This window comes from Eptesicus fuscus, chromosome 5 (assembly GCF_027574615.1).
Source record: "Eptesicus fuscus isolate TK198812 chromosome 5, DD_ASM_mEF_20220401, whole genome shotgun sequence".
Lineage (NCBI taxonomy): Eukaryota > Metazoa > Chordata > Mammalia > Chiroptera > Vespertilionidae > Eptesicus > Eptesicus fuscus.
In genome coordinates this window covers 20065644-20092791 of record NC_072477.1, presented here as the reverse complement: position 1 = coordinate 20092791, position 27148 = coordinate 20065644, and the positions used below count along the sequence as shown (strand labels likewise).

The following is a 27148-nucleotide window of genomic DNA, read 5'->3' as shown; positions in this document are numbered from 1 at the left end:
TGTCTCTCACATCGATGTTTCTTTCTCTGTCTCTCCCTCTCCTTCCACTCTCTCTAAAAATCAATAAAAAATGTCCTCGGGTGAGGATTAACAAAAAAAAAAAAAAAAAAAGAGAGTACACTCTTTTCAAAGGCAGGAAAGGAAGAAACGAGGCAGGTCTCAGGGTAGTTGATGCCACTTAATTCTTCCACCGAATTTGCTGTGGGAAAAAACAATGATCATTTTGCACTGATCCCTACAGAGAGGTAGTGGGAATGCAATAAAACAAGACTCACAGGTAGGTACTGTAAGGAAAAGAGGAGCCCTAGTTGGTTTGGCTCAGTGGATAGAGCGTCGGCCTGCGGACTGAAGGGTCCCAAGTTCGATTCTGGCCAAGAGCACATGCCCGGGTTGCGGCCTCGATCCCCAGTAGGGGGTGTGCAGGAGGCAGCCAATCAATGATTCTCTCCTATCACTGATGTTTCTATCTCTCTCTCTCTCTCCCTCTCCCTTCCTCTCTGAAATCAATAAAGAAATATATTTAAAAAAAAAGAAAAAGAAAAAGAGGAATGGAGGATGAGGGGGGGGAGAAATTTTTAAAAATACATAGTGGGGTTCATTTATTCAGATACGAACGAGACACCTATTCTGTATCTCACAAGCCTGAGTTGGGGATTTATTCTGGTCCTAACCTTCTCGGGGCCAAGATTAAACTAGCTTCTGCGCTGACTGGTGTGGCTCGATTCCCAGTCAGGGCACATACCCAGGATGTGGGTTCAATCCCGTCAGGGCAAGTATGGGAGGCAACTTATCGATATTTCTCTCTCACTTTGATGTTTCTCTTTCTCTCCCCACTACCTTCCTCTCTCTAAAATCAATAAAAACATATCCCTGGGTGAAGATTAAAAATAAATCATTTTTTTAAAAAAGATTTACTAGCTTTCAATGACCCCAGATAGGTCCCAAAACATCTAACATGGAGCTAAGATCAACATTAACAAAAAGCTCAGCAATTTCATGCTATGAGAGACAAGCAGGCTGTGTTTCCCAAATTGCTAAAATCTATTTCACCCCCTTCTTACTTCCAACAGGTAGGTAATATCCATTCCCGGGGTGTTGTGAATCTGTAACATTCGTTCCTATATTGCCATTAGTAAGTCTCTCCTACCTGCTAGGTTTAATAATTTTCAGAGCAGTTACAGTTAAGTCTCAGCTGGAGGTCCCCAGGTTTCCCTTTTATACACTTGATGCTACTTTGAGAACTGTCCGTCTCCCGAGGCTGTGGGGGGGTAGCTGCCCTGCTCACCGTGCTGCTGAGAATGGCATCGATCTTCTCCTCCTCTGCAGATCCTTTGTCCACCTTACTCCTGTATGCTAGCAACTGCTGACGGTCCTTCAGGTCCCGGCAAGTCTGCACAGCAAAACAGACAAGCAGTGAATCCCAAATCAGCCTTCTCTAGGAAGGTCTTTTGCTTTTTGTTACTCCCACTTCGAGCCAAGGTTCAAGAAGCAACTGGGTGACAGGGGCCAAGTCCCCTCAGAACCTCATGTTGGAGTGAAGTCTACAGAGCTTATGTGGCTTGATTCAGTTCTATGAGTTCTCTGAGCAACAGACTTATAAGAGCACAGAGGAACCAGTCGGAAGGCTGAGAAAATAGCATAGGAGTGCTGGCCTACAAACTAACTCCTGCCAGACCATTTTGCCCATTACATCAAAACTGAGGGCAGGATCTCAGGGTCCAGGACAGAGAAGACCATAACCCCCACTCTCCACTGAGGCTCTAACTCAGGGTTCTTATTTCCTGGGGACTCACATCAATGACGACATCGTGGCACTTGAACTTCGTAGCTAAGTTCAACTTTGTGTCCACATCTTCCACTAGATTGACATACTCCTGTAATATCTGTGGGAAGAGGTATTTCTGATTAATGATTCCCAGAACTCTGAAAAGTAGAAAAAAAATCCTGAAGAAGGCAAAAGAGTTCAGCTACAACATCTGATGTCTACAATTCCCATCAGCAACCACAGGACCAGTTCTGTGATGGGAAATGAGGTGGACCGCAAGCAGCATTCCGCACTCCCCAGGAAAGCAGGGAAGAGCACGCTCCTCCATAGCCTAGAGCTGGATACCCAGGCCAGCAACAGGCATGCTCCACACCTGATCTGCACTGTGCCCTGATGTCCCTTCTCAGTGAGTTCTCCTTTTGTATCATTTCACCAATATGGCAGTACTCCACACAGGCTAAACACAGTGGGTGCTCCTCAGAGAGGGCAGGTTACTTCTAAAGGGCAGAGAACATCTCTCCCTGGCCTGTCCTACATCAAGACCAATACAGCCATCATGTCGCCTTTAAGGGAAGAACAGAACAGGTCAGGTCCCCTATCACTGACCAGTAAGAGGCTATAAGTTAGGTCTTCTAGAGGATCCTGTCCCCAACTCTCTTCAGGAGCCATTACCTGGACAGGGGCATTGTTCTTGTGCAGAATTTCCACGACCCGATGGAAGCCAATGGGTGCTCTCTTCTTGGTGTAGCCCAGCCAGTTCTGAGAAAGAAGATGGCAGGAGTAGGTAGGCTGGACATGAACAATACACCCTGAGCTTGTCTCCCTGCATTTTATAGCCAGCCTAGAACAGTGGTCGGCAAAATCATTAGTCAAAAGAGCCAAATATCAACAGTACAACGATTGAAATTTCTTTTGAGAGCCAAATTTTTTTAACTTAAACTTCTTCTAATGCCACTTCTTCAAAATAGACTCGCCCAGGCCATGGTATTTTGTGGAAGAGCCACACTCAAGGGGCCAAAGAGCTGCATGTGGCTCGCGAGCTGCGGTTTGCCAACCACTGGCCTAGAATAATGTGATGGTGAGAGTGGATGGACTGGGGTGGGGAACAGGGAAATGAGAGATGAGTTTTTTAGAAAAGTCAAGAAACTTGAGAGGGTGGGAGAGAGTTAGAGGTATGAAATAAGTTCTTAGATTTATAGGCACTAATGCAGAAAAGTGTGAAATACACCTAAATGAAATAAGTAATTTACATAACCACACTTGTAATATGAACTTATCTAGGAGAAAAGTCCTACTCTTTACATCTCTACCTTTTTTTAAAAATATATTTTTATTGATTGGGGAGGGAGACAAGAGAAAGAAACATCAATGATAGAGAATCATTGATTGGCTGCCTCCTGCATGCCCCCTCCTGGGGATCAAGCCTGCAACCTGGGCATGTGCCCTTCACCGGAACTGAACCTAGGACTCCTCAGTCTGCAGGCTGACGCTCTATCCACTGAGCCAAACTTACATTTATATAAAGATGTTTCTTTGTATTTTTTTTTTCATTGATTTTTAGGGAGAGTAGAAGAAAGAAGGAAAGACAGAGAGAAACTTCAATGTAAGAAAAACACATCAGCCCTAACTGGTTTGGCTCAGTGAATAGAGCGTCAGCCTGTGGACTCAAGGGTCCCAGGTTCGATTCCGGTCAAGGGCATGTACCTTGATTGTGGGCACATACCCAGTAGGGAGTGTGCAGGAGGCAGCTGATCGATGTTTCTCTCTCATTGATGTTTCTAGCTCTCTATCCCCCTCCCTTCCTCTCTATAAAAAATCAATAAAATATATTTTTTTAAAAAAAAGAAAAACACATCAATTGGTTGCCTCCTGCATGAGCCCTCACCAGGGCCCAGGCTGAGGAGGAGCTTGTAACCACGGTACATGTCCTTGACCGAAATCAAACCCAGGATCCTCTGGTTCACAGGCCGACGCTCTATCTTCTGACCTTAACTGGCTAGGGCAAAGATGTTTGTTTGTAAATTAGTGAGGAAAGATCTGGAAAGCACCCATCAAACTTTCAATGGCATCTGCCTTGAGGAAGGGGGTGAGACTAGGAGCAGGCAGTTGGTGGAAGAGAAATGTCACTCTTTACTCTTTATACTTCCATACAGTGTTTCATTTGGACACAGACACGTATTGCTTTGGTAGTTAATGTAGCTAATTAAATAACTAACAAAGGGGACAAAACAGAAACTTCTCAAACCCATAATGAAAAAAAATCAGTATTTAAAATGTCAACCAGTAGACATGACAACCAAATGTAATGCAAGATCCTTGACAGCGAACAAACACAAGAACAAACAGAAACAGCTCTAAGGAGCTAATTTACTACACACTTTCCATATGACTATAGTACTACATTAATGTTACATTTCTTGAGAGCAGTTACAAAGGAGAAAAATGCTTTAGTGTTTAAGAGAGAAGTGGCATGATGTCTAAAACTTACCTTCAAATGGTTCAGCGAAAGAAAAAAAAAAAGCTTATTTGCTGTCTCTTTTTCTACGTGCATAGAAAAAGAGAAAGCATATATAGTGAGAATGTTAATAAATGAATGAAGTAGGTAAAGACTATTAGTATTCACTATAATATTCTTTCAACTTTTCCTTAGGGGTGAAATTTTGGAAAACAAAAAGCTGGAGGAAAGATGTAAGCCAGTCCCTAGAACTGGAGACTCCGTGAGTCTGGGATAACAAGAGTATGTGCCTGAAGCATCAGCAAATGAGAGAGATGTGGGCACTCACCTTTGTGGTAAAGAGAGCATCTACATCATGCCAGGCACGGAGCTTGGCGCGGGCAGCCAAGGCAGTCAGCACATACTGTTTATCTGGGATCTAGAAAGCAGAGACCAGAGGAATTTAAGGGGAAGTAGGAAGGTGCCAGAGGAGGTACTTGAGAATTCTGGAAAAGGTAGGCAAAAATATACCATAGTGTTGATTCTGCCTTAAAAATCTGTAAGTCTCTCAGGTCACCAAGAACCCCGTAGTTTCCAAGCCCCAGCACTGAGGTAGGCCATTCAGTTAAAGCCTTACCTCACTCCCCACAAACACTTTCCTTTCCACCTTTAACCTGGAATATAAGACACTTACAAAGCAACATCCACTCCACACAATTACCCTGATACTACATTTACCAAAGCACCGACCATTTTATATCTACCTTAAATGTCTTCTTCAGGTTGACTGGACTGCTGAATGTCCCCTAGGGTGAAAGTGAAGAAGGAATTGCAGTGTTACCAACTTTCCCAAATACCACCCAATCTCCCATCTTCTTTTGTACTGACTAGACTTTCTACATTTTACTCTGTAACCAATTAAACCCAGAAATTATTTTAAGAGCAAAGCTCCATCGGGTCTAATCAGGTATCATTGCAACCCAGCTTAACAAGACTGGGTTAATAAATACAGTATTTTTCCCAATTTTAGGCTAATCCAAACGTCCACTTGTGATCATTAAATTTTACAAAATGTGTTCAAACATCCAGTTACCTGACACCCTGCTGCTCTTCTGTGTCAATCCATGTGCATTTATGGGCCTTTGAACAGAGCCCGCTGTGGGATCAGCACTGCTGAGACAGAACGTGCTATGCTATAGGCCAGTTCACCGGACACCACACAAGCCTTACAAACCCCTCTTCCCTCCTGGCTCACCCTTGAGGGCCAGGAAAGCCTCCAGGTGGATTTCCAAGAACTACACGCACCCCTTGATAACAGGGGACATCAAAATACTGACTTTGAGCTACGTTCCTCTGTGCAGTGGGAGTGTGTGGGGTCTTTCCCGTGTTGCCTGTACCTCGGGCTCTGTGTAGTGGTAGAAGCAGGAGTAGAAGAGTGTCGTCACTAGTGGCATATTGAGGATGGAAGCTTTGCGGGGGTGCTTCCGGAAGATCTCAGTTTGTCCTGCTGATTCTAGATGGCGGTCATTTGCCTGTAGTGGAGAGAGCCAAGTGAAAAAAAGGACTGTGTCCATGCAGTAGAAGCAGAGAGAAACTTAATGCTACCCTAGGAAAGAGGCAAGGAAGAGAAAAAGAAATGGCCTAGGATAACCCACAGGAGTCTAAAGCCCTAAAATGGTGCTAGATCCAAGCTGGATGGAGGCAGACAGAGAAGTGGCAATGCAATGGGAACTCTGGGATGAAGAGGAAGTACTTCTAGGTTAACTGCAGGTGAGAAGAAAAAGGATGCTGAGGACAATGGAGGGAAGGGGCTATGGTGGAGAGGGAGAAAACGAAAGGCTCTTAGAGACTGTAACAGGAAATGACTTATGTGGGCAGAGCACAGATGTGTCCCAGAGGCTGATGGCACTGAGCTTTGGCACTGAAGCAGAAAACACAGATATGAGGAGTCTAACCTCAATAATGATCTGACGTTCCAGGAGTGTGTAATGGTCTTGTATGTGTGCAGAATCTTCCACTGAAAAAGGCAAACTGATATAGGGCCAAAGGTTAGTACATCTTTCTCTACTCAGACAGGAAACAAACCCAACTAGACCAAATCACTACCATAACATAAGAGGCTCATGGTGCTTCATAAATCTGATCTCAATTCACCTCTGGAACATCCCTAAAGGCAGAGAGAGAGAAAGCAGAAAATAGAGCAGAGCTTTGGCTGGGATTTTGCATTTAAGGTTTTTGCCAACTGAAGAGGTATCCTGAAAATTGACAAAATATACGTAGCCATTAGTGATTCTGTTGAGGAATGAATTAGAATCCTCTCGCTGTGGGAGTTGTAATGATTGGTGAGTCACCTGGCTAAGGAGGGAGCCCAGCCAACTGCTCATCTACATCCCAGGGAAGCACTTTGGTTCGTGTCACTGCTTAATGTCAACGTTTAACTCTCCTTAAGGGTCATTTATATTTGTGAGCTGTTGTTTTACTGTAGGGTAATAAGGTAAAAGTAAATTACATGGCATGGTAGTATGTTTGTAGACTGGTATAGATCTCAAAGATTCACACAAATGTCAAAGGTCCTATCTTCAATACTTCATTATATTTTTACACATGAAGAAGCTGAGGGACAAACAGTGTCTTACCTAAAAGGCACATGGCAAGTCATTGGGTAAGGCCAGGAACAGAAGCCAGATTTTAAACTCCCAGTTCACAGATCTCCCCTTCAGAGACTGTGGCCTTATTTTCCTACTCCACTCATTCCAGGAGGAATTCTGAAATTCAATTATACTATCCCAGATTAAGTGTGAGCCACAGCCAATTTTTAAGAGATAAGAGATGAAAATAGGTTCCAGTTACTTCACTACTCTACCTTTTCTCTTTGTTTACCAGAGGCCATAGGACATAACTCAGTATTTGATTTGATAAGGCTAAAAGTGAAGATGGCATTGACACAAATGAATTTCTGAATGTGAAACCTGAAAATCACGTCACATGAGGAATGACTGGAACCACTGTGAACACTGAACCTGGAGAAGCAAGGTCCACTGGGCAGACTCTACACCTGCCTTAGATTCAGGGAAGCAAGATTTGGCTCAATATAAGGAAGCACTTTCCAATCATGAAGGTTGTCCAACAATAAAATGAGCTACTTCCAAGAGCAGCGAGTGCCCAATCATTGGAAGAGTGATGTGTGGGGCTGGTTTTCACAGGGACTTATATTCTCGGTCAAAGCCTGTACTGAATCAGTGGTTCTTGAACTTTGGGGTTTCAAGGACCAGTAACATTGAAAATAATATATAAGGTAAAGTGTTTCCCACTGTTACTGTAATACATAAGGTCATAAATAATTACGACCAATTTTATTATTAAAAAGTGTATGTGTGTTTGGGGCAGGGAGGTAGAGGGGGGAAAAAATCCCAGAATAAAAGGCAGTCTTTCAATTAAATAAATGTAGCTTTCGAAAGAAAAAAAAAAACACCTCTCTATATTGTCTTTATTTTCCTTAATTTACCACCAATCAGTGAAAATCCTATTGGGGACTAGTATTTCAAACCACCGAGTAAGACAATTTTTAATGATGCTTGTATGAACCATTGTGTTAGCCTTTCCCTTCAACTATCTATCCATTCCACCCTCTTTTAATCACTTAATTCCTCTGCATATGGGTATTTATACTTAAAAACGTTTCTCCTCCATACTTACCCGATGCAGGTCTTAAGAAATTCTTTCCGTTTATCAGGGTCCTGAATGCTCAAGTGCTCTCGATAATGGGACAGCTTAAGAAAAAACATAGAAAGGCTGTGAGCTAGTTTGTCTCCTTAGAAGAGGGAGGTAACTCCTTAAGCAGACTTTCCATGCCTAAAAACTAAATTCTTGCCCCGCCAGTGTGGCTCAGTGGTTGTGTCAACCTATGAACCAGGAGGACATGGTTCGATTCCAGGTCAGAGCATATGCCCGGGTTGCAGACTCGATCCCCAGTAAGGGACATGCAGGAGGCAGCCGATCAATGATTCTCTCTTATCACTGATCTCTCTCTCTCTCTCTCTCTCCCTCTCCCTTCCTCTCTGAAATCACACACACACACACACACACACACACACACACACACACATTTTTAAAGCTAAATTCTTCATTATCAGAGATTCCTTCTTGGTATGGATTGGATGTGGGGATGGAGAGGGCAAAGAGTGATTTGAAATTACTCTTTGGACCCTGGCCAATGTGGCTCAGTTGGTTGGGCATTGTCCTGTGCTCCAAAAGGTTGCCAGTTCAATTCCCAGTCAGGGCACATGTCCAGGCTACATCCTAGATAGGGGCATGCAGGAGGCAGCTGATCCATTTCTTGCTCTCACAACCATGTTTCTCTCTTTCTCTCTCTCCCTCTCCCTTCCTCTTTCTAAAAATCAATTTAAAAAATCTTTACCAAAAAAGTCACTTTTTGGGTTATCTATAATTGCAATATATAATATGGTAGCCAGTAGCCACATGTTTGTTAAAAGTAAGAAATTCAGGTCCTTAGTTACACTAGTCTTTTTTTAAGTGCTCAACAGCTACATGTGATCTGTGGCTCCCACATCGGACAGCACAGATATAGAATTATTTCCATTATTGCAGGAAGTTTTATTGGGCATGCTGATCTATAATAAAACATCTTCAATTCAATCATACACTGAGTGGCCAGATTATTATGATCTCTGAACGCATAATAATCTGGCCACTTAGTGTATGTGTGTGTGTGTGTGTGCGTGTGTGTGTGTGTATTTATACTAGTAGCCCATTTGCAGGAAGAATCCTGCAAGCGGCCGCTGCAGCCGCCGTTGCGGCCGCCGCGCCTGCACCCACGGGCCACTGCCGCCCGCCCCGCCCCACCCCGCCCCGCCCGGGCTTTCCCTCTGGCAGCCACCTTGCTTTCCGCTTTTCCTCCCTCTTCCTTCTAAGTTGTCTTCAGTCTTCACTCTTCCCTCCCTCAGTGTATGCAAATTAACCGCCATCTTTGTTGGGTAATTTGCACACTCGTCCTGATTGGCTGGTGGGCGTGGCTTTGGCTGGTGGGCGTAGCGAAGGTGCAGTCAATTTGCATATTACTATTTTATTAGGTAGGATATATATATATATATATATATATATATATATATATATATCTACACATATATATATATATATATGTATATATATATATATATTTGAGAGGCCCAGTGCATGAATTTGTGCATTGGTGGGGTCCGGCCAGCCTGACCAGGGGGAGGGGACATAGGCAGTTGGCCAGTCTGCCTGCTGGTCGAACTCCTGGTTGAGGGGACAATTTGCATATTAGCCTTTTATTATATAGGATTACATAGGATATACACTAAGCGGTCAGGTTATTAAGCATTCAGAAATCATAATAATCTGGCCACTCAGTGTAATAGAGTATATGCAAAAAATAATAAAGTTATAAATGAGTTACCCAAACCACATTTATTTTCACTAATCAAACTTCAAAACAACAAACTTTATAAGAATGCCATATGAAAAAAATTCCTTATAGTTTCAAATCTATGGAGATTAAAAATAGAAACAAGACTTTTCAAAATGATTACTACAAACTGCCAATCATTTTCAGCAGATTAAGATAAAGCATTTTTTGAGACTTTACCCTGCCTTAAATATTAAGTACATGTTCTTTTTACAAAATATTACTAAAAAAGATTTTCCTGAGTTATACTCTGTTGTGCAAACAAGTTTAACAACATTATTAAATGTGCCAGCCAAACATGAGCACTGCTCTCACCACACATGTGCTGGACAGCGACTCAAGGAACAATCCTGCCACTGACAGCGCTGGGAAGTTGAGCCCCGCACTATAACAAACTTCAAGGAATGGCCCTAGCCATTTGACTCAGTGGATAGAGCGCCAGACTACGGACTGAAGAGTCCCAAGTTCGATTCCAGTCAAGGGCACATGCCCAGGTTGTGGGCTCGATTCCCAGTGGGGGTGTGCAGGAGGCAGCCATTCATTTATTCTCTTTCATCATTGATGTCTCTATCTCCCTCTCCCTCCCCTTTTCTCTCTGAAATCAATAAAAATATTTTTTAAAATGGATCACTAAAGTTTTAGTAATACAATTAAACTTTTGGTTAAATTTCAGATTTATTCTCATATTCCAGAAGTTCACTCTATAATGGTGAAAATCTGTCAGAAATCTATTTTAACATTCAGTCACTGAGCTCTAGCCAAAGTGTGTGCTGGGTGTGCCACCAGCTTGACCTCTCTTCCTTCTTGACATATATCTGGTTTCTTATCCCTCTTAGCTTTCAATAGTGTCTTTTCTTTTTTTTTTATTGATTGATTTGAGAGAGAGAGAGAAAGGGAGAGAAACATCAATTTTGTTGTTCTACTTATTTATGCATTCATCGGTTGATTCTTGCATGTGCCCTGATCGGGGATTAAACCCTCAACCTTGGCATATCAGGATAATGCTCTCATCAACGGAGCTATCCAGCCAGGGCCAGCATCTTCTTTAGTATTAGAAGCCAAAATCCAAAAGCTCCTACAGACCAGGAATTGAAAACAACTAGAAACAAACAAACAAAATTGCAAACTAATGAGCCAATTTTCATTCATTTTTAAAAATTTACAGCCCAATTAAAAGAAGGTATAAAAACAATAAAGTAGTACATCATTTAGACTAAGTTTCTAGGATTCCTAGATGTCTCTCTCTTCTGAATATAATCAATACAAATGGAAAAGAAATATGTTCAATCATTCTGGGATCCTGGTGACTGAGTTTTGGCTTAGATTTCAGTTAAGTAAGTCCCCAACTGAAACAAAGGCCACACTTACCGCAAGCTCTTCTGTTCTATCTAGGAACCTGGGAAGAAGCAGAAGGAACATGTAGCATTATCTACTGACATGTGGCAGCATAACTTCACAAAATAAGACGACTGCTCTAAGAGAACACAATTCAAACTCATTTGCTCCATACGTAAGATAAACCCTTGTCTTCTTAAACTTTCTACCACAGCAACCCTTTGAAAACATATGGTGGACAAGCAATCAGTGTTCCCTGATCTTTCTAGCTGAGCAAAAAGCAGGGACAAGAAGGCACCGCAGGGCACTAGTAACTGTAGGGTTAACTGGGCTCATGGGAAGGTCAGAGCCTCCTTAGCCCACAGTAATGCCATGGACCCTTTGAGGAAGAGTCAAGCACCCTCCTTCTCTGCCGACTCCTGAACAGATTTTCTACATTGTTCTCTTGTTTTCATGTACAGTGTTAGTGTGTTTTGTCTCTCCCAAAAGGCAGGATGGCCTCGGACAACAAGGACTTTGATGTTCTGATCCCTTCGCACTCTAAATGGTCCACTATACTTAACATCATGCTTTGACATAGAGGTGAGGCTTACTGAGGCCCTGTTGACTGGAAGGAGGGAAGGAGGGAGAGAACACCTTGCCTCGATCAATGTGCCTTCTGAAAACTCATGGCTAACCATCTGTATTTTGACTCTAACCAGGTGATCTGCTTTCCCCACCTTAGTCTTTGGGGCAGCTCATCACTATGCTGAAGTCACTGGTAACTGGAGTTACCCTAGGCCACATGTCAGCCTCAAGAGAGGTTCCAACCCCTTCTCTGACGCTGAAGAAAGAACATAATATACACACATTTTAACCTAAAGGTAAAAAATAACCTACTGATTAGAATGAGATAGGAAAGGAAAATAGGATAGAAGATACCCCCTTCCCAACCCACTCTCCAACCCCAGCAGATATGCCTACCTCTTACCTCTCCACCAATCAGAATCCTGCCTAGTCTCATAAGCCCAATTCAATTCCTAACCACTTCCATAAGGCTATCCTCAGGTATCCGGACTAAAAGTTACATTTGCTTCTTCTGCTCTTCCTGTACTTCTCACTACCAACACTGTAATAAAAGATACCTTCAGGACTGGCCGGCATTGCTCAGTGGTTACTGCAACGGCCTGTGCACCAATCAAGGGCACGTCCCTGAGTAGCAGGTCCAATCCCCCCCCCCCCCATTTGGGACGGGTGTAGGAAGCAAACAATCGAAGTGTCTCTGTCACATTGATGTTTCTCTCTCTCTTTCTTTCTTCCCCCCAATCTTTCTCCTTTCTTGCTCCCTTCCACTCTCTCTAGAATCAATGGAAAAAATATCCTCACTCCTTGAGTGAGAATTTAAAAAAAAAGGCACCTTCTTTATAGATCTTCTATTTTAAAAATGCTTACTAAATATTAATACTGCAGAGTAGGCATTATGGAAGTATTTTACACAACACTAACTCTTCATCTTCATAATGATCCTGTGGGATAGGTGTCACCATTTCCATTTTACTGATGTGAAAACTGATACTTGGAGAAGCTGGGTAACTTGCTCAAGGTCATGCTATGAATTAATGGTGGAGCCAGTATTCGATGCAGGTATGACTGACTCCAGAACCGGTTCTGAACCACATGCTACAGTCACTTTATCACAGCCTGTGGTGCTAGTTATCCCATCACATTTCAGTATCTTGTCTAATAAGCATTTCCAGAACAAACAGACAGTGTCTTGTTTGTGTTCTCCAGAGTGCTTTGAACAAAATACTTAATGTACTTACTGGACCAGATGATCCGTTCTTACCTGAAAAGATCTAATAGCAGCTTTTGATCCCCTATTTCCTTAAGGAAGTGAATGAGATGTCTCAGGGCGACCTGTCGCACCTCTAGCTCTCGGAAGAGGACCTCTGGTGGGCAGGAAGAAGTTAGGTGGAGAAAGATTAAAGCCTATTACTCAAGTGTAAAATTGGTCTCCCTACTCACACATTACAAAATTAATTCCTCAAAGCCAATCAGGAATTTTTTTTATGGCACCCATCCCTAAGGCTCAATCCACCATCAACACACTCCATGCTTCAGGGCAGCTCTTAGCCACTGAGTCAGCTTTCAGTTCTCACCAATCCAAACATAGGTACTCAGCATCAACTCTGACTTTCTCAAACCAACACAGCTGTCTGTGTGCCCAGTATATAGAGGGGCGTTGCAGTTAATGTGGTTGCCACTAACGGATGATGACTGCCCTCGGAGACCTGAGATGAACTCTGAGGTCTCAGGCCAGCCCAGCTGTCTCTGCAGCAGACGTGATGCTGGTAAATTCTGGTATAAAGCCACATGCCTTTCTCCCCTCAAGTGTAGCAGACATCATGCTGATTGAAGATTTCCCTCAAACCATGCTCACCTTTACTCAGTGTCCTCTTCAGGAATATCAGAACCTGGAGGAAAAGAGAACAAAGAGCCCTAGCTTGTTTGGCTCAGTGGATGGAGTGTTGGCCTGTGAACTGAAGGGTCCCTGGTTCGATTCCAGTAAAGGGCACGTGCCTAGGTTGCGGGCTCGGTCCCCAGTGGGGGTCATGCAGGAGGCAGCCAATCAATGATTCTCTCTCATCACTGATGTTTCTGTCTTTCTCTCCCTCCCTCTTCCTCTCTGAAATCAATAAAAATATTTTTTTTTAAAAAGAGAGAATAAAAAATTAATTACCCAGTGCATTCTTTCAAACACACAGCCCCGCACTGAGCACCAATGTCTAGGAATGAGGTTAGCAACTCAGTAGGCATCTTTGCAGGCCCAGACAACACATTTCTTCATGTGATGGAAGGACAGGTGGTGGACATCTGGAACTGCAATGTGTCTTGGGAGTCCACATGCCCGTGCCTATTCTGGCAAGAGATACTTCCCTGCTCTCACATCTCTCCTCCCTCAGATTATAGTAGCCAACCTACTGCTTCTTGATTATAATCAAGAGTTCCACACACACCACATGTTCTACCAGCTAGGCTTTAAAGTACTTATTACTGAAAATCCTACACATCAAAATGAAATCCAGGATCTTTACTTGACATTTAACCTAAAATGTTAAAGTCTATTCTGATTGGATTTTCAGAAACTAACAAAAAACAAATAACAAACAAAACCCACAACTCACGGCAGTAATGACGTTTCCATCATGCATGCTAACTGCTTCCTCTAAGAGTTGTAGCTTGTCCTGTAAGGAGCGGAATCTTTCTAGTGAGCAGACCTGGCCGAATAAGAAGAGAATTAGTGAGCTGGAAGAAGACTCTTCACTATATTCCTCTGTCACTGGACACTGAAGAACAGGCCAGAATAAAAGGAGATGTCTCCAAAGAAAGCCACTTTATTTTTACACTGTGGTGCCCAGAACAATATCGACAATAGGTTCCCACCACACCCTCTCCAGTCAGCCTTATGCTCTATATGTCATTTCCTGATGAAGTCTGGCCAAAGTCAACAGGTAGAGATCACTTCCTCTTTTTATAATGATTTATAAATTACATACAATAAAATCTACCCTATTTAAATGGACAGTTCGGTGAGTTTTGACAAGAATAGAATTCCATGTAACTACTAACACAATCAAGATACAGAATATTTCCATCACCCCAATAAGTTTCCTTGTCTATTTTAATGTCCATACCTTCCCATCCCATCCCCAGTCTATTATATATACCACCATTTATTTACCTATTTAGCTCTGGATGGATATTTGGATTTTCACTTTGGGGACTATTATGAGTAAAGCTATATGAACATTTGTGTATAAGTCTTTGTATGGACATGTTTTTGTCCATACAAAATATGAATTGTAAATGACCACGAATGAAATTAAGTGTATGATTAACTTTGTAAGACATTGCCAGACTATTTCTCAAAGCAGTTTTACTATTTTTCCTTCCGGCTGACAGTGTACAAGAGTTCCACATTCTCCTAATATTTGGTATGATCAGTATTTTAAAGTTTAGCCATTCATTCCAGTATCTGCATAGTGGTATCGCACAGTTTTAATTAACATTTTCTTGATAACTAATAATGTTGAGCACCTTTTCAAGTGCTCATTGGCCATTCATATACGTTTTTTATGTATAAATGGTCAAATCTTATGCCAATTTTTATTGGATTGTTTATTTTCTTATTACTGAAAATAACTCATTCTTTATATATTCTGGATGAAAATCCTTTATAATATGTATATTTTGCAAATATTTTCTACCAGCAATAATGATATTTTCATGTTTTAGTTTATTTGTTAATCCTCACCCACTTATATTTTTTCCATTGATTTTTAGAGAGAATGGAGACTGAGAGAGAGAGATCGACATGAGAGACCCCACATGCACCCAATCAACCTGCAACCTAGGTGCATGACAACCTTGACCAAGAATCAAACCCTCAACCCTTTGGTCTGCAGGCAGATGCTCTGAGCACTGAGCAAAACCAACAGGGATGGTCTTTTCATGTTTTTAAATGCACTCAAAGAACGCAAGTTTTTAATTTTGATTAAATCTACTTAATCACCTTTTTCTTTTTCTGTTTCTTTTTTGTGTTTGTCCTAAGTAATAAATATTTGCCTAACCCAAAGTCACAAAGATTTTCACCTATATTTTCTTCTATAAGTTCTATAGTTTGAGAATTTACTTATAGTTAGGTCTATGATCCATTTTGACCCATTAGTTATTATGTTAATTCTCACAAAATTGATCTATAAATTCAATACAATCTCAATCAAAATTTCAGAATCTCTTTTGTAGACATTGACAAACTGATACTAAAATCTCTATGAAAATAAAAAGGATTTACAACAGCCAAAACAATTTTGAAAGAAAAGAACAAAGTTGAAGGACTTATATTACCTGATTTCAAGATTTACTACAAAGCTACAACAGTCAAGACTGTGATAATGGCATAAGGATAAACAAATAAAGCAATGAACTAGAACAGTGATCGGCAAACTCATTAGTCAACAGAGCCAAATATCAACAGTACAACGATTGAAATTCCTTTTGAGAGCCAAATTTTTAAACTTAAACTTCTTCTAACGCCAATTCTTCAAAATAGACTCGCCCAGGCCGTGGTATTTTGTGGAAGAGCCACACTCAAGGGGCCAAAGAGCCGCATATGGCTCGCGAGCTGCAGTTTGCCGACCATGGAACTAGAATAAAGAGTCCAGAAATAGGCCTACACACATATGGTCAATTCATTTCGACAAAGACACCAAGGTAATCTCATGGAGAAGGAATGGTCTTTTAGAAAAACAGAGCTGGAAGAAATGAAGAACTACAGGAAATAAAAAAAATAAACCCCAATCCTAATCTCCTACCATATAAAGAATGGGGCAAAAGTAGGTTTACAGTTGTTCATATGGAAAATAATAATTAGTAAATAATAATACAAGAATAAATTCTGTGTTTTGCATACTCACAACTATAAACCTACTTTGGCCCCACCCTATATAAAAGTTAACTCATGCCTGACCAGTTTTGCTCAGTGGATAGAGCATTGGCATGCATACCGAAGGGTCACAGGTTCAATTCCTGGTCAAGGGCACCTACCTGGGTTTCAGGTTCAATCTCGGCCCTGGTCAGGGCTCATATATGTCTCTCTCACGTTGATGTTTCTCTCCCCCCACCTCCCCACTCTGTCCCTTCTACCCTCTCTAAAAATCAATGGAAAAAAATATTCTTGGGTGAGGATTAACAACAACAAAGTTAACTCATACTGGATCTCAGACCTAAACATAAAAGATCGCGCTCATTCTTTTTATATATATATATATTTATATTTTTTATTGATTTTTAGAGAGGAAGGGAGAGGGAGAAAAAGAAACATCAATATGAGAGCAGAACATCGATTGGCTGCCTCCTGCGCAATTGGATCCAGTCCTGACGGGGTATCAAACCATGATCTCGGACGCTCAATCACTGAGCCATGCTGGCCGGGCTAAACCGGCAACCTTTTGGTGGACAGGACAATGCTCAACCAACTCAGCCACACTGGCCATGGCCACCTTCATTCTTAAAAGTCCTTTTCCCTCTCGTCCATCACTCTTTCCCTATTACCCTATCAAAGTAACACTAAACTCTAAACAATCTCAAATTTTGCAGCTGACTTTCCATCTTAGTGAATTTATTTTCTTCCTGAAAACCACTTCATTTAACAAATCGAAGTGAAGAGAGGGGTCAAGAAATCCTCCCTATGCGAACAGCGGCCAGCTTCCAAAAAAATCCCACAAGACTTCTTTCCCCAGTGGCCTTACCTTGCCCTTCCGAAGGCGTCGCACCGTGTCACTGGGGCTCCAGTCATTGCTGTAGTCCTGAAATATTAGCAACACATGAATCCCAAGAAGTTAAGGGATCAGAATTATCAGTGTGCCAGCTCCCCACCTTAAACTCAGTGTCTTAGTCCCTAAAGGGGACATATTTTGTGGGAGGGAATGGGAGAAAAATTAATGAACTGGGATAATCTTGTTCTGAATTTCTGAAGGATCTAGAACAGGAGCAATACAGAAGGGAAGAGATGAATCAAAGTTAGAATGAACCAATTGACAAAATCAGTAACCCTATGCCTACTGGTTCAGGATTTCAACCCCTTGATGCAATCAATCCCATTTTTGAGACTCTAAATAACTGCTCTGCCAGCATACGGAAAGAGGGAGACATGTTCCTTTTCCAGACTTTAGGATATAGTTTCTTCCTTATGAATCAATTTGCTTTTTTATGTGCTTCATGGGAGTATAAGCTTCACCGAGTTTCCAGTTCACACTGATGATCCAAAGTTTCAAAGTACAGCCTTCAAAAAGCAGCACAACGGGGAAGGAAAGGGTGCTAGGACTGAATCAGAAAATAGATACTTCTGAGTCCAAGTTCCACCATTTACTAGCTGTGAGACCCCAGGCAAGCCCTAATGTTTAGGAGTCCAGTGTTCTTATCTACAAAACGGGGTTAAATTAACAGGTGCTCAAAAAGTTGGGAAGATCAAGCAAGACAAGGTCAGAGCACTTTAGACTATGTACAGTGTCAACCCAGTGTAAGGTATTACTCACCCTAAATTCCCCCTTAGGTCTCCCCAGCTCTGGAGCATAGCTTTTGGCAGGTGTGTCCGAAAGAGCTGAAAGAGAACAGGCAGCTGTTTTAGAAGGACACCACCTTCTTGTCATTCCTTTCCTCAATGCTTCATGCTTGACTTGTAGGCTCCCAAGGTATTTTTTAGGGCCCAAAGTAATTTTTGGTACCTCTCCAAAGCCAGTATCCCTAGAAGTCACCCATTCCCCTGTAACCAGAATCTACCTCTTACTCAGTATGAGAAAATTTCTCTAATAATGATGATTCTGAATAAATTTTATCAAACCGTCTAATTACCACTTTTCTCCATGACTACCCAGACTATACCCCAGATCAGTAACATCTCCCAAAGTAATCAAGAAAAGAGGGTCAATGCCTACCGTCAGAAAGGGACTGGAAACTTCCAAGTCTAGTTCTCCCTAAAGATAAAGAACACATGAGGGAAGAGGTGAACAGTTAAGCCAGACCCACTCTGACTTGGTTAAGGATGTCGTGTGTATAAAACCTTATTATGCATTGTGGAAACTTAAGACTTAAAAAAACTTTATTCAATTTCAGAAATTTAAGATAACATGGAGGGAAAAGGCAAGGAGGAAAACATTTTTAATTACAATAAAATTTACCATTTTAACTATTTTTAAGCCTACAGTTCAGTGGCACTGAGTACACCAAAAGTACAACCATCACCATTATCCACCTCCAGAACGTTTTCATCATCCCAAACTGAAGCTCTGTACCCACTAAACAATAACTCCCTGTTCCCCTCACCCAAGCCCCTGGTAACCACTACATATTCTACTTTGTTTCCATGAATCTGACTAGTCTATATAAGTGGACTCATACACTGTTTATCTTTTTGTGTCTGGCTTATTTCACTTAGCATAAAGTTCTCAAGGTTCATCCATTGATTATCCATTCATTAGTCAATGGACATTTGGGTTATTTCTACTTTTGGCTATTCTGAATATTGCTGCTATGAACATTGGTGAATAAATATTTGTTCAAGTTCCTGCTTTCAATTCTTTTGGGTATATACCTAAAAGTGGATTTCTTAATCATATGGTTACTGTGTTTAACTTTTTAAATTTTTAGGAACCGCATATTATCTCTCACAGTGGCTACACATTCTACATTCCCACCAGCAGTGCACCAGGGTTCCCAACAGCAATGCACAGAGGTGGGGAGAAATTTTGATCTAGGCAAATTTCTTCAGTACCTGTCAAAGGGTTAATGCCAATTTTGTTCACATTCTAGAAACCCAGACCAACCCCTCTGAATTTCTCTCATTTCTCCGACTCTTGATCCCCAAGTGCCAGCTCCAAAGATAATTCTCTTTCCTTCAATAATCTCCTCCCACAGTAAATAAATAGTATGACCCGAGTATTTTGTTGTTGTTGTTGTTTTTAATCCTCAACTGAGGATATTTTTCCATTGGTTTTTTTAGGGAGAGGAGAAGAAAGAGGGAAAGACAAGAGAGAGAAACATCGATGTGAGAAAAACACATCAATTGGTTGCCTCCCGCACGAGTCCTGACCAGGACCCAGGCCAGGGAGAAGCCTGCAACCAAGGTATGTGCCCTTGACCGACATCGAACCTGAGACCCTTTGATCTGAAGGTTGACGCTCTATCCACTGAGCCAAACCAGCTAGGGCCTGAGCATTTTTTTGAAAAAGTAAAAGACAATTCCCTGTGGCTTTAACCACCACTTTTTACCTCTAAAAAAGCTGCTCAGGGAATAGGTAGAAGTAGGTTTGGGTAGCTGTGCATAGGAGAAGCTGTTTCGGCTCTTTAGCTGTTCACGCCCCTCATGGTTTGACCCACTGTTACCAGCAGTCTCTTTGATGGACCATGAGATACCTGTGAGATAGTAAGAACTAAATCAGTCATTCTCATCCAAATAAATCCTAGAAAACAAGCATTCCAACAAACTCTAAAAGCTTTTCACCAGAGGCCCTGGTCCTTTGGCTGACATGAACTCCAAAAATCAAGGCGGGGAGAAAGAATAGAATCAAATAGACTAATCAACAGGAAAATGGGCAAAGGAAATGAATAAGTGGATCACAGAAAAAAATATTCAAGTGGCTATTATATACATGAAAAGATGCTCAACCTCACTTTTAATAAGATAATTACATACATGAAAAGTACACTTAAGCAACACTGGTCCCCTTTAAGACTGGCAAAGATCCCAAGGTTTAATAACACCCTGTGTCGGCAAGGCTGTGGCGAAACAGGAACCCTCTGACATTGCATTGCTGGTGGGAGTCAAATTGATGCAACCCACATGGAGGGTGATTTGGCAATATCTATCCAATACAGATGCAAATGCCCTCTGCCAATAACTTCACTCTAGGACTTGATCATTCATAGTCACCTCTGAGCAGAATACAAGGTTACTGATAGCAAAATAAACAACACAAGACTGGAAACAATATAAAGTTCGTCATTAGTGAGCTGATTAAATAAATTACAGAAAATGCATATATAGTAATACCATACTGCTATTTAAAAAAACAGAGAATGAGAAAGCTCTTTATGTACTGATATGAAAAGATTTCCAAGTTATAGCATTAAGTGAAAAGTGCAGGGTATAAAGTATGCTATCACTTGTATAAAAAAGGGGTAAGTATATTCCTATATGTATTTCCAAATGTAAAAAGAATCTTTTGATGCATACGCAGGAAGCAAACAATGACAGTAATTTCTTGGAAGGTCAGGGACTAAGAACTGAGTAGATACATGACAGTGTGGGAAAGAAACCTTCGACTGTATGCCTTCAATACTTTTTTATTTTTAAATCACATGATAATATTCGCTATTAAGAAAAAAATTTTTTAATATCCTTAAAAATCTGATAGACTCTACAAAAATATTACGTGGTATTATATAAACACTAGGCAGCGAGACTTGATGGCTAAGGAAGTCAGTTTCGCCAATAGTTATGAGCATGTAAGTCAGTAGTTCTCATACTAGAAGTATCTGCAGTGCTTTTTATACAATGAGACCCCCTCCACCCCATCCTTATCACCTACTGAATCAGTCTCTGGAGTGAGCCTAGGAACCTAATTTTATCAAGCATCCAAATGAGTCTAAAATAGCCAGCTAGGTATTGGCCCTAGGACAGCAGACCTAGCCATATGGGAAATACTGCTGTATTTCCCCAGGGATCTTCTCCTGGGGTTAAACTTCCAGATGTGTGCATCTGGAAATAGCTACTCTCATTCCCTTTCCTGACAAGCATTGCAGAGACAAACAAGTGAGCCTTCATTGGTGACAAGAACCCTGAATGTCACTCCCCTCATATGGCCTTTTCTACTTACTTCCCACAGGTTCCCCAGTCCAGCTGACTCTCTCCAGGTCGTCATCATCGTCATCATCCACGAAGTCTCGAAGGCTATTCACTGCCCGCTTGGATTCCTTTAACTGCAGAGGGACATCAGGCGGGACATTCAGGCCATCAGCAATGCCCACCCCCTTCTCTTTGAAAACCAAGGCTGAGGAATTGAAACTTGAAGATGGCCAACACTTTCACCTTCTGTAACAGAAAGTCTAGTCTGCTAAATATTTGCCAAGAAAACAAATTGCTTTTTAGCCAACATTGCAGTCCCGTAGCAAAGGAGTTGGAAGGGCTCAGAGCCACCTTTGGGTTCTAATCATATTCCTGGCAATGCCTTCCTGTGTAAACCTGAGTGAGTTTACCCACTCTCTCAGGTGTTAGAAGAGATATGTTCCTGCATTTATAAAACAGTCACAATAAACAGACAAAATCTCCAACCCAGTTCATCTTTCAAATAGAATAAATTATATCACATGATAAAAGACTTGGGATTCTTAAAAACAAAAACAAACAAACAAAAAACAGAAATAAATGAATCATCTTAAGAATATAAAGTAAGCCCTAACCGGTTTGGCTCAGTGGATAGAGCATCAGCCTGTGGACTGAAGGGTCCCAGGTTCGATTCTGGTCAAGGGCATGTACCTTGGTTGCAGGCACATCCCCAGGAGGGGGTGTGCAGGAGGCAGCTGATCGATGTTTCTCTCTCATCGATGTTTCAAACTATCCCTCTCCCTTCCTCTCTGTAAAAAATCAATAAAATATATTTTTAAAAAATAGAAGATAAAGTAAAAAGGGCAGAGAGTTGGTTTTTACAATCCTTCTGTTTCTTTTCTGAGGGCTCTTCTCCATGAACATTTTCCTAAAGATTTGACCCAAAAGATTTCTGAGCCTAATGGAAACCTGGTGAAAAGTCAGGTTACCAAGCACGCAAGGGGAAGGAATGTTAGAGGCACTGAAGGGAAGGGTGCAACCTTCCGCAACTGTTCATGGAAACCTACCTGAGAGAGCTCATCATCTTCATCATCAAAGGTGAAAGCCTTGAACTTGGAGCTATTCCAATATTCCTCCTCATCAACCTTTGTCCGATTCATCTGGAGTGAGAGGAAGACCAATGTATAGTATGTCCCTTTCTAGATTCCCACCCAAAAAACTACAAACTCCCCGAGGTAATCAGAGATGTATAAAAGAATCTGGTAAAGCAAATACTGAACCTGCCATATAAAATCAGATTCTTGGGTAGCCAAATGATCAAACCATACTTTTGACCCTCTAATTTGACAAGTAGTCATTCATTCCTACAATACCTATTTTGTTCAAGGCACTCTCTCAAGTATTGTAAGGAATATTTTAAAAGTGCAAGACACAGTTCCTCTCCTGAAGGACCCACTAACAAGCTGGAGTACTCAGCATAGGTATTTAGAGAGGTAACAGTGCAAGGCAGGCAAGTGTTTTAAGAATGCATTGCCACCCACCCATTGTGGCTCAGCGGTTGAGCGTTGACCTATGAAACAGGAGGTCACGGTTAGAGTTCCAGTCAGGGCACATGCCTGGGGTTGCAGGCTCAAATCAAAGCACAAACAAGCAGATCATTACTGCATTCGTGTGTTCAGTGTATATATATATATATATATATATATATATATATATATATATGTATATATATATGTATATATATATATATAGAGAGAGAGAGAGAGAGAGAGAGAGAGAGAGAGCGCCAGCTCTGAGGCTCTGGGAATACTACAGTGAATAAAACTGACAAACATCTTGCTCCCATGTATGCTTGTTAAATGCCTGAAAGAATAAAAGCAATTTAAAAAAGCAGAACTATCGTTCCTATATCTTCAAATCTTCATTAACTTATTAACAAGTACCTGCCCAAACTTGGGAAGTGAAGGCATAGCAAAAAAAAATGTATATATATACATGTATGTATATATACACACATATATATCTATATTATACTAGTATACACACACACATTTGGTCGAAAGACCACAAATCCGTCTCTCATCTACTTAAAATTAGATTCTTGTCTGAAAAATATTTGCCCTAGAATTACAAACTAAGTTATCAATGCTAAGTGGATAGAGTGAAAACTGGTTTAAACCAAGAACTAGGTCCAAAATTTCCACAGCATCAAAAATAACTCCTAAGGCTCCATAGTGTCAAATTCTCAAGGATCAATGTGCTCTTCCTTTCATTACAACAGCACCTTTCTCAAGAGAAGCTTCAGAAATGCTCATCTTGGCAGCCCTGTTGCGGTTTCTGATGGCCCTTACTGTATTCTACTTTCCCTGTCTGTGTTTTCAGGGGTATAGGGATGGCAAAGGTATGGTTGGCAATTTTCTACTACCTGATCCCTTCCCTTTCTACTGACCCCAGATGTAGCTTAAAAAAAATTTTTTTTTTTTTTTTGTAAATATATTTTTATTGATTTCAGAGAGGATGGGGAGAGGGAGATAGAAACATCAATGATGAGAGAGAATCATTGATTGGCTGCCTCCTGCACGTCCCCTACTGGGGATCGAGCTGCAACCCAAGCATGTGCCCTTGACTGGAATCGAACCCGGGATCCTTCAGTCCACAAGCCAATGCTCTATCCACTGAGCCAAACAGGCTAGAGCACTTAAAAATTCTTTTGTATACTTAATTCCAGGGAGTCAAAACCAAATTAAAAAGCTGGCAAAAAAAAAAAAAAAAAAAAGCTGGCAAACAATGAAATCATCCCTCATTAGTGGTACAAGCTCAGGTTTTGTAGTCAGGTAGCCTTGAATTCAAATCTTGATTTCTCCAATTCTGAGCAAACTGAGTAATAATTTTCCTTCTTTGGAGAAAATCATATCCTACCTACACAGGGTTGCAGTGAAGAATACCGAGTGACCAGATTATTATGATCTCTGAATGCATAATAATCTGGCCACTCAGTGTATATCCTATATAATAAAAGGCTAATATGCAAATTGTCCCCTCAACCAGGAGTTTGACCAGCAGGCAGACCAGCCAACCACCCATGTCCCCTCCCCCTGGCCAGGCTGGCTGAACCCCACCCATGCACGAATTCATGCACCAGGCCTCTAATATATATATATATATATATACACACACACACACTGAATGGCCATATTATTATGCGTTCAGAGTTCGTAATAATCTGGCCACTCAGTGTGTATAGGACTCAGGAAACACCTAACAAAGTGCCTAGCAGAAAGTAAACACTAAACGTTAGTTCCTTTAGTATAGGATCTCTTACTGACATTGTCCTACCCCAGTTTCCTCATCTGTAAAATGGACATTAATAATAGAAACCTACCTTATAGGATTGTTGTGAGGCTTAAACCATTTAATACATGCCTGACACAAAATTAATGCTCAGTATTCTTTTATTATTTTTTAATTTTTCTTTTATTTTTATTTATTTATTTTTAGAGAAAGAGGGGGAGAGAAAGATCCACTTGTTATTCCACTTATTTATGCATTCATTGGATGATTCTTATATGTACCCTGACCAGAGATTGAACCTGCAACCTTGGTGTATCCGGCCAATGCTCTAACCAACTGACCTACCCAGTCAGGGCCCTTAACTTTTATTATTAATAAAGCATTATGGTACCTTGGAAGAAGGTAGAAAGAACGTATTTTTATGCAATCCTAAAGATTTTAAAAAAATAATTTGATATAAAAATTCTTAGTGGCCATCACAAACACTGAAGGTATGCATAGAGCATCTATTGTAAATGTCTCTGACACAGGTGACAATTTATAAAGCACTCACTTTGTCATCTTCAGAACAACCCTGTAAGGTAGGCCTGGCAGATTTTTTTCCATTTCATTGTTGAGGGAAATGAGGCACAAAAGGATTAGATATCAAAGCCACCTTGCTAATTGCTCCTATGATCCTGGTTTGCTGCCTCCTGGATCATTTCCATGATGACTTGCATGGTCCTTCTGTTTTTCGCTGTAGGAAAAACTAGGGCAGGTCATCTTTCACTATAGTAAATAAATATATGTAAATATCTACACAGAGGATATGATTTTATTGATTTTAGTAAGAGAGGAAGGGGGGAGAGAAACATTGATGTGGAAAACATTAATCTGTTGCTTCCTGTACACGCCCCCACTGGGGATCAAACTGCAACCTAGGTATGTGCCCTGATGGAAATCGAACCCGAAACTTTTTGGTATACTCAACCACTAGAACCAACTGAGCCACTGGCCAGGGCTGGAATTTCTTAACCACGCATTTTAGACTTGGACAGATACTTGACATCAACTTGTCTATTGCCAAATCAGAACCTAGATTTACTTGGCAAGTAAAGGGGTAAATACTTAATGGCTCAAGAACTTATAAACCAAGCAGGTACAATTTTAAGAGTGAAAAAGGTGTTTTAACACCGTTTAAAATACTTCAGAGGCCCAGCCAGCGTGGCTCAATGGTTGAGCATTGACCTATGAACCAGGTGGTCACAGTTTTACTCTGGGTCAGGGCACATGATCGGGTTGCAGGCTGATCCCCGGGAGGAGGCGTGCAGAAGGCAGCGGATCAATGATTCCTTCTCATTGTTTCTATCTCTATCTCCCTCTCCCTTCCTCTCCGAAACCAATTAAAACATATATTTTAAAAATACCTCAGAGACTTGTCCTTATGGTCGGTCACCTATTTAATAAAAGCCCACGAGGGGAGAACAAGAACATGACCAAGAAAGATGGGGGGTGAGGGGGTCAAAACCCGGAAACCAGGCCCTGGCTGAGCAGCTCAGTTGGTTGAAGTGTGGTCCCTAGGTTGATGGTTGGATCCCTGGTCAGGGCATATACAAAAATCAAACAACAAATGCATAAATAAATGGAACAACAAATCGAAGTCTCTCTCTCTCTCTCTCTCTCTCTCTCTCTCTCTCTCTCTCTCTCTCTCTCTCTCTCATCAATTAAAAATAAAATAAATAAACCCATAACCAGCAAGTTTCCCTGCCTCAGGACATCCCAGAAGCCAGCTGCTGAGAAGTTAGATTCGGATTCAGTTATCCTCCGCCAAGCCAGGCCTACAGGGATGAGGCTATGAACTGAGACCAGAGAATGTGAGTTACATTAGTGACAAACGTCCAAGACGTCAAGGATCTACCGCAGTTGCCACAGCCCGGCGGATCCTTGGTTGACTAAACACTCGTTTAAAACAAACGTCGGGGCTGAGTCCCAGCTCCAACCCTGAGCGTACTCTGGTCTCCCAGCCTGGGGTACTCCGACAGAATGTCAGGCCTGGGGGTGTCTAGCGACGCCTCAAAGAACAGGGGGAAAGATTATGGTGCGAAGAGGCTGGACTCAGCCAGATCCGCGGCTCAAGGGGTTTGGGAGACCCTCACCTCTTCCACACCGAGCCCTCCCAATCAGGACAGCGCCAGGCTCTTCGGCTGCTAGACAAGCCTTTCTAGACTGGCTCTGCGGCATAGCATAGGGGCGGAAGGCGACAGTCCCGGAGGGGCGGCCGGAGGGCACCTGCGGCAAGAAAGGCGGCGCAGGGCATGCTGGAAGTTGTAGTTTCTTCCCGCTCTGGCGTCAGGCGCTGCAGGACAGGACCACGGGGCTTATTAACTACAGCTCCCAGAATCTCCAGAGCACGGTGCTGAGGTCGTTTCCTTCACTTCTAGCGCGACCTTCCGTAGCTACCCAGCGGGTCACTTAGCGAGACTACAACTCCCAGGAGGCTCAGCAGAGCCCACTCGGGGTCCAGGAAAACAA

The 27148-nt window shown here is 41.7% G+C and overlaps 1 protein-coding gene across 1 annotated transcript; it reads right to left on the bottom strand.

Annotated features, from left to right (window-relative positions):
* Positions 1-100: 100 nt before the first annotated feature.
* On the bottom strand, positions 101-26894 carry VIPAS39 (VPS33B interacting protein, apical-basolateral polarity regulator, spe-39 homolog). Its single transcript, XM_008138786.3, has 20 exons — positions 26773-26894; positions 22414-22506; positions 21399-21501; positions 19792-19935; positions 18459-18497; positions 18060-18124; positions 17274-17330; positions 14148-14240; positions 13403-13436; positions 12809-12911; positions 11017-11044; positions 7896-7969; positions 6155-6230; positions 5597-5731; positions 4964-5005; positions 4549-4638; positions 2438-2524; positions 1794-1883; positions 1286-1390; positions 101-199 (listed from the first exon to the last, which is right to left on the bottom strand). Exons 2-20 carry the CDS (start codon positions 22504-22506, stop codon positions 179-181), a joined length of 1479 nt encoding a protein of 492 aa, XP_008137008.1. The 5' UTR covers positions 26773-26894; the 3' UTR covers positions 101-178.
* Positions 26895-27148: the final 254 nt, after the last annotated feature.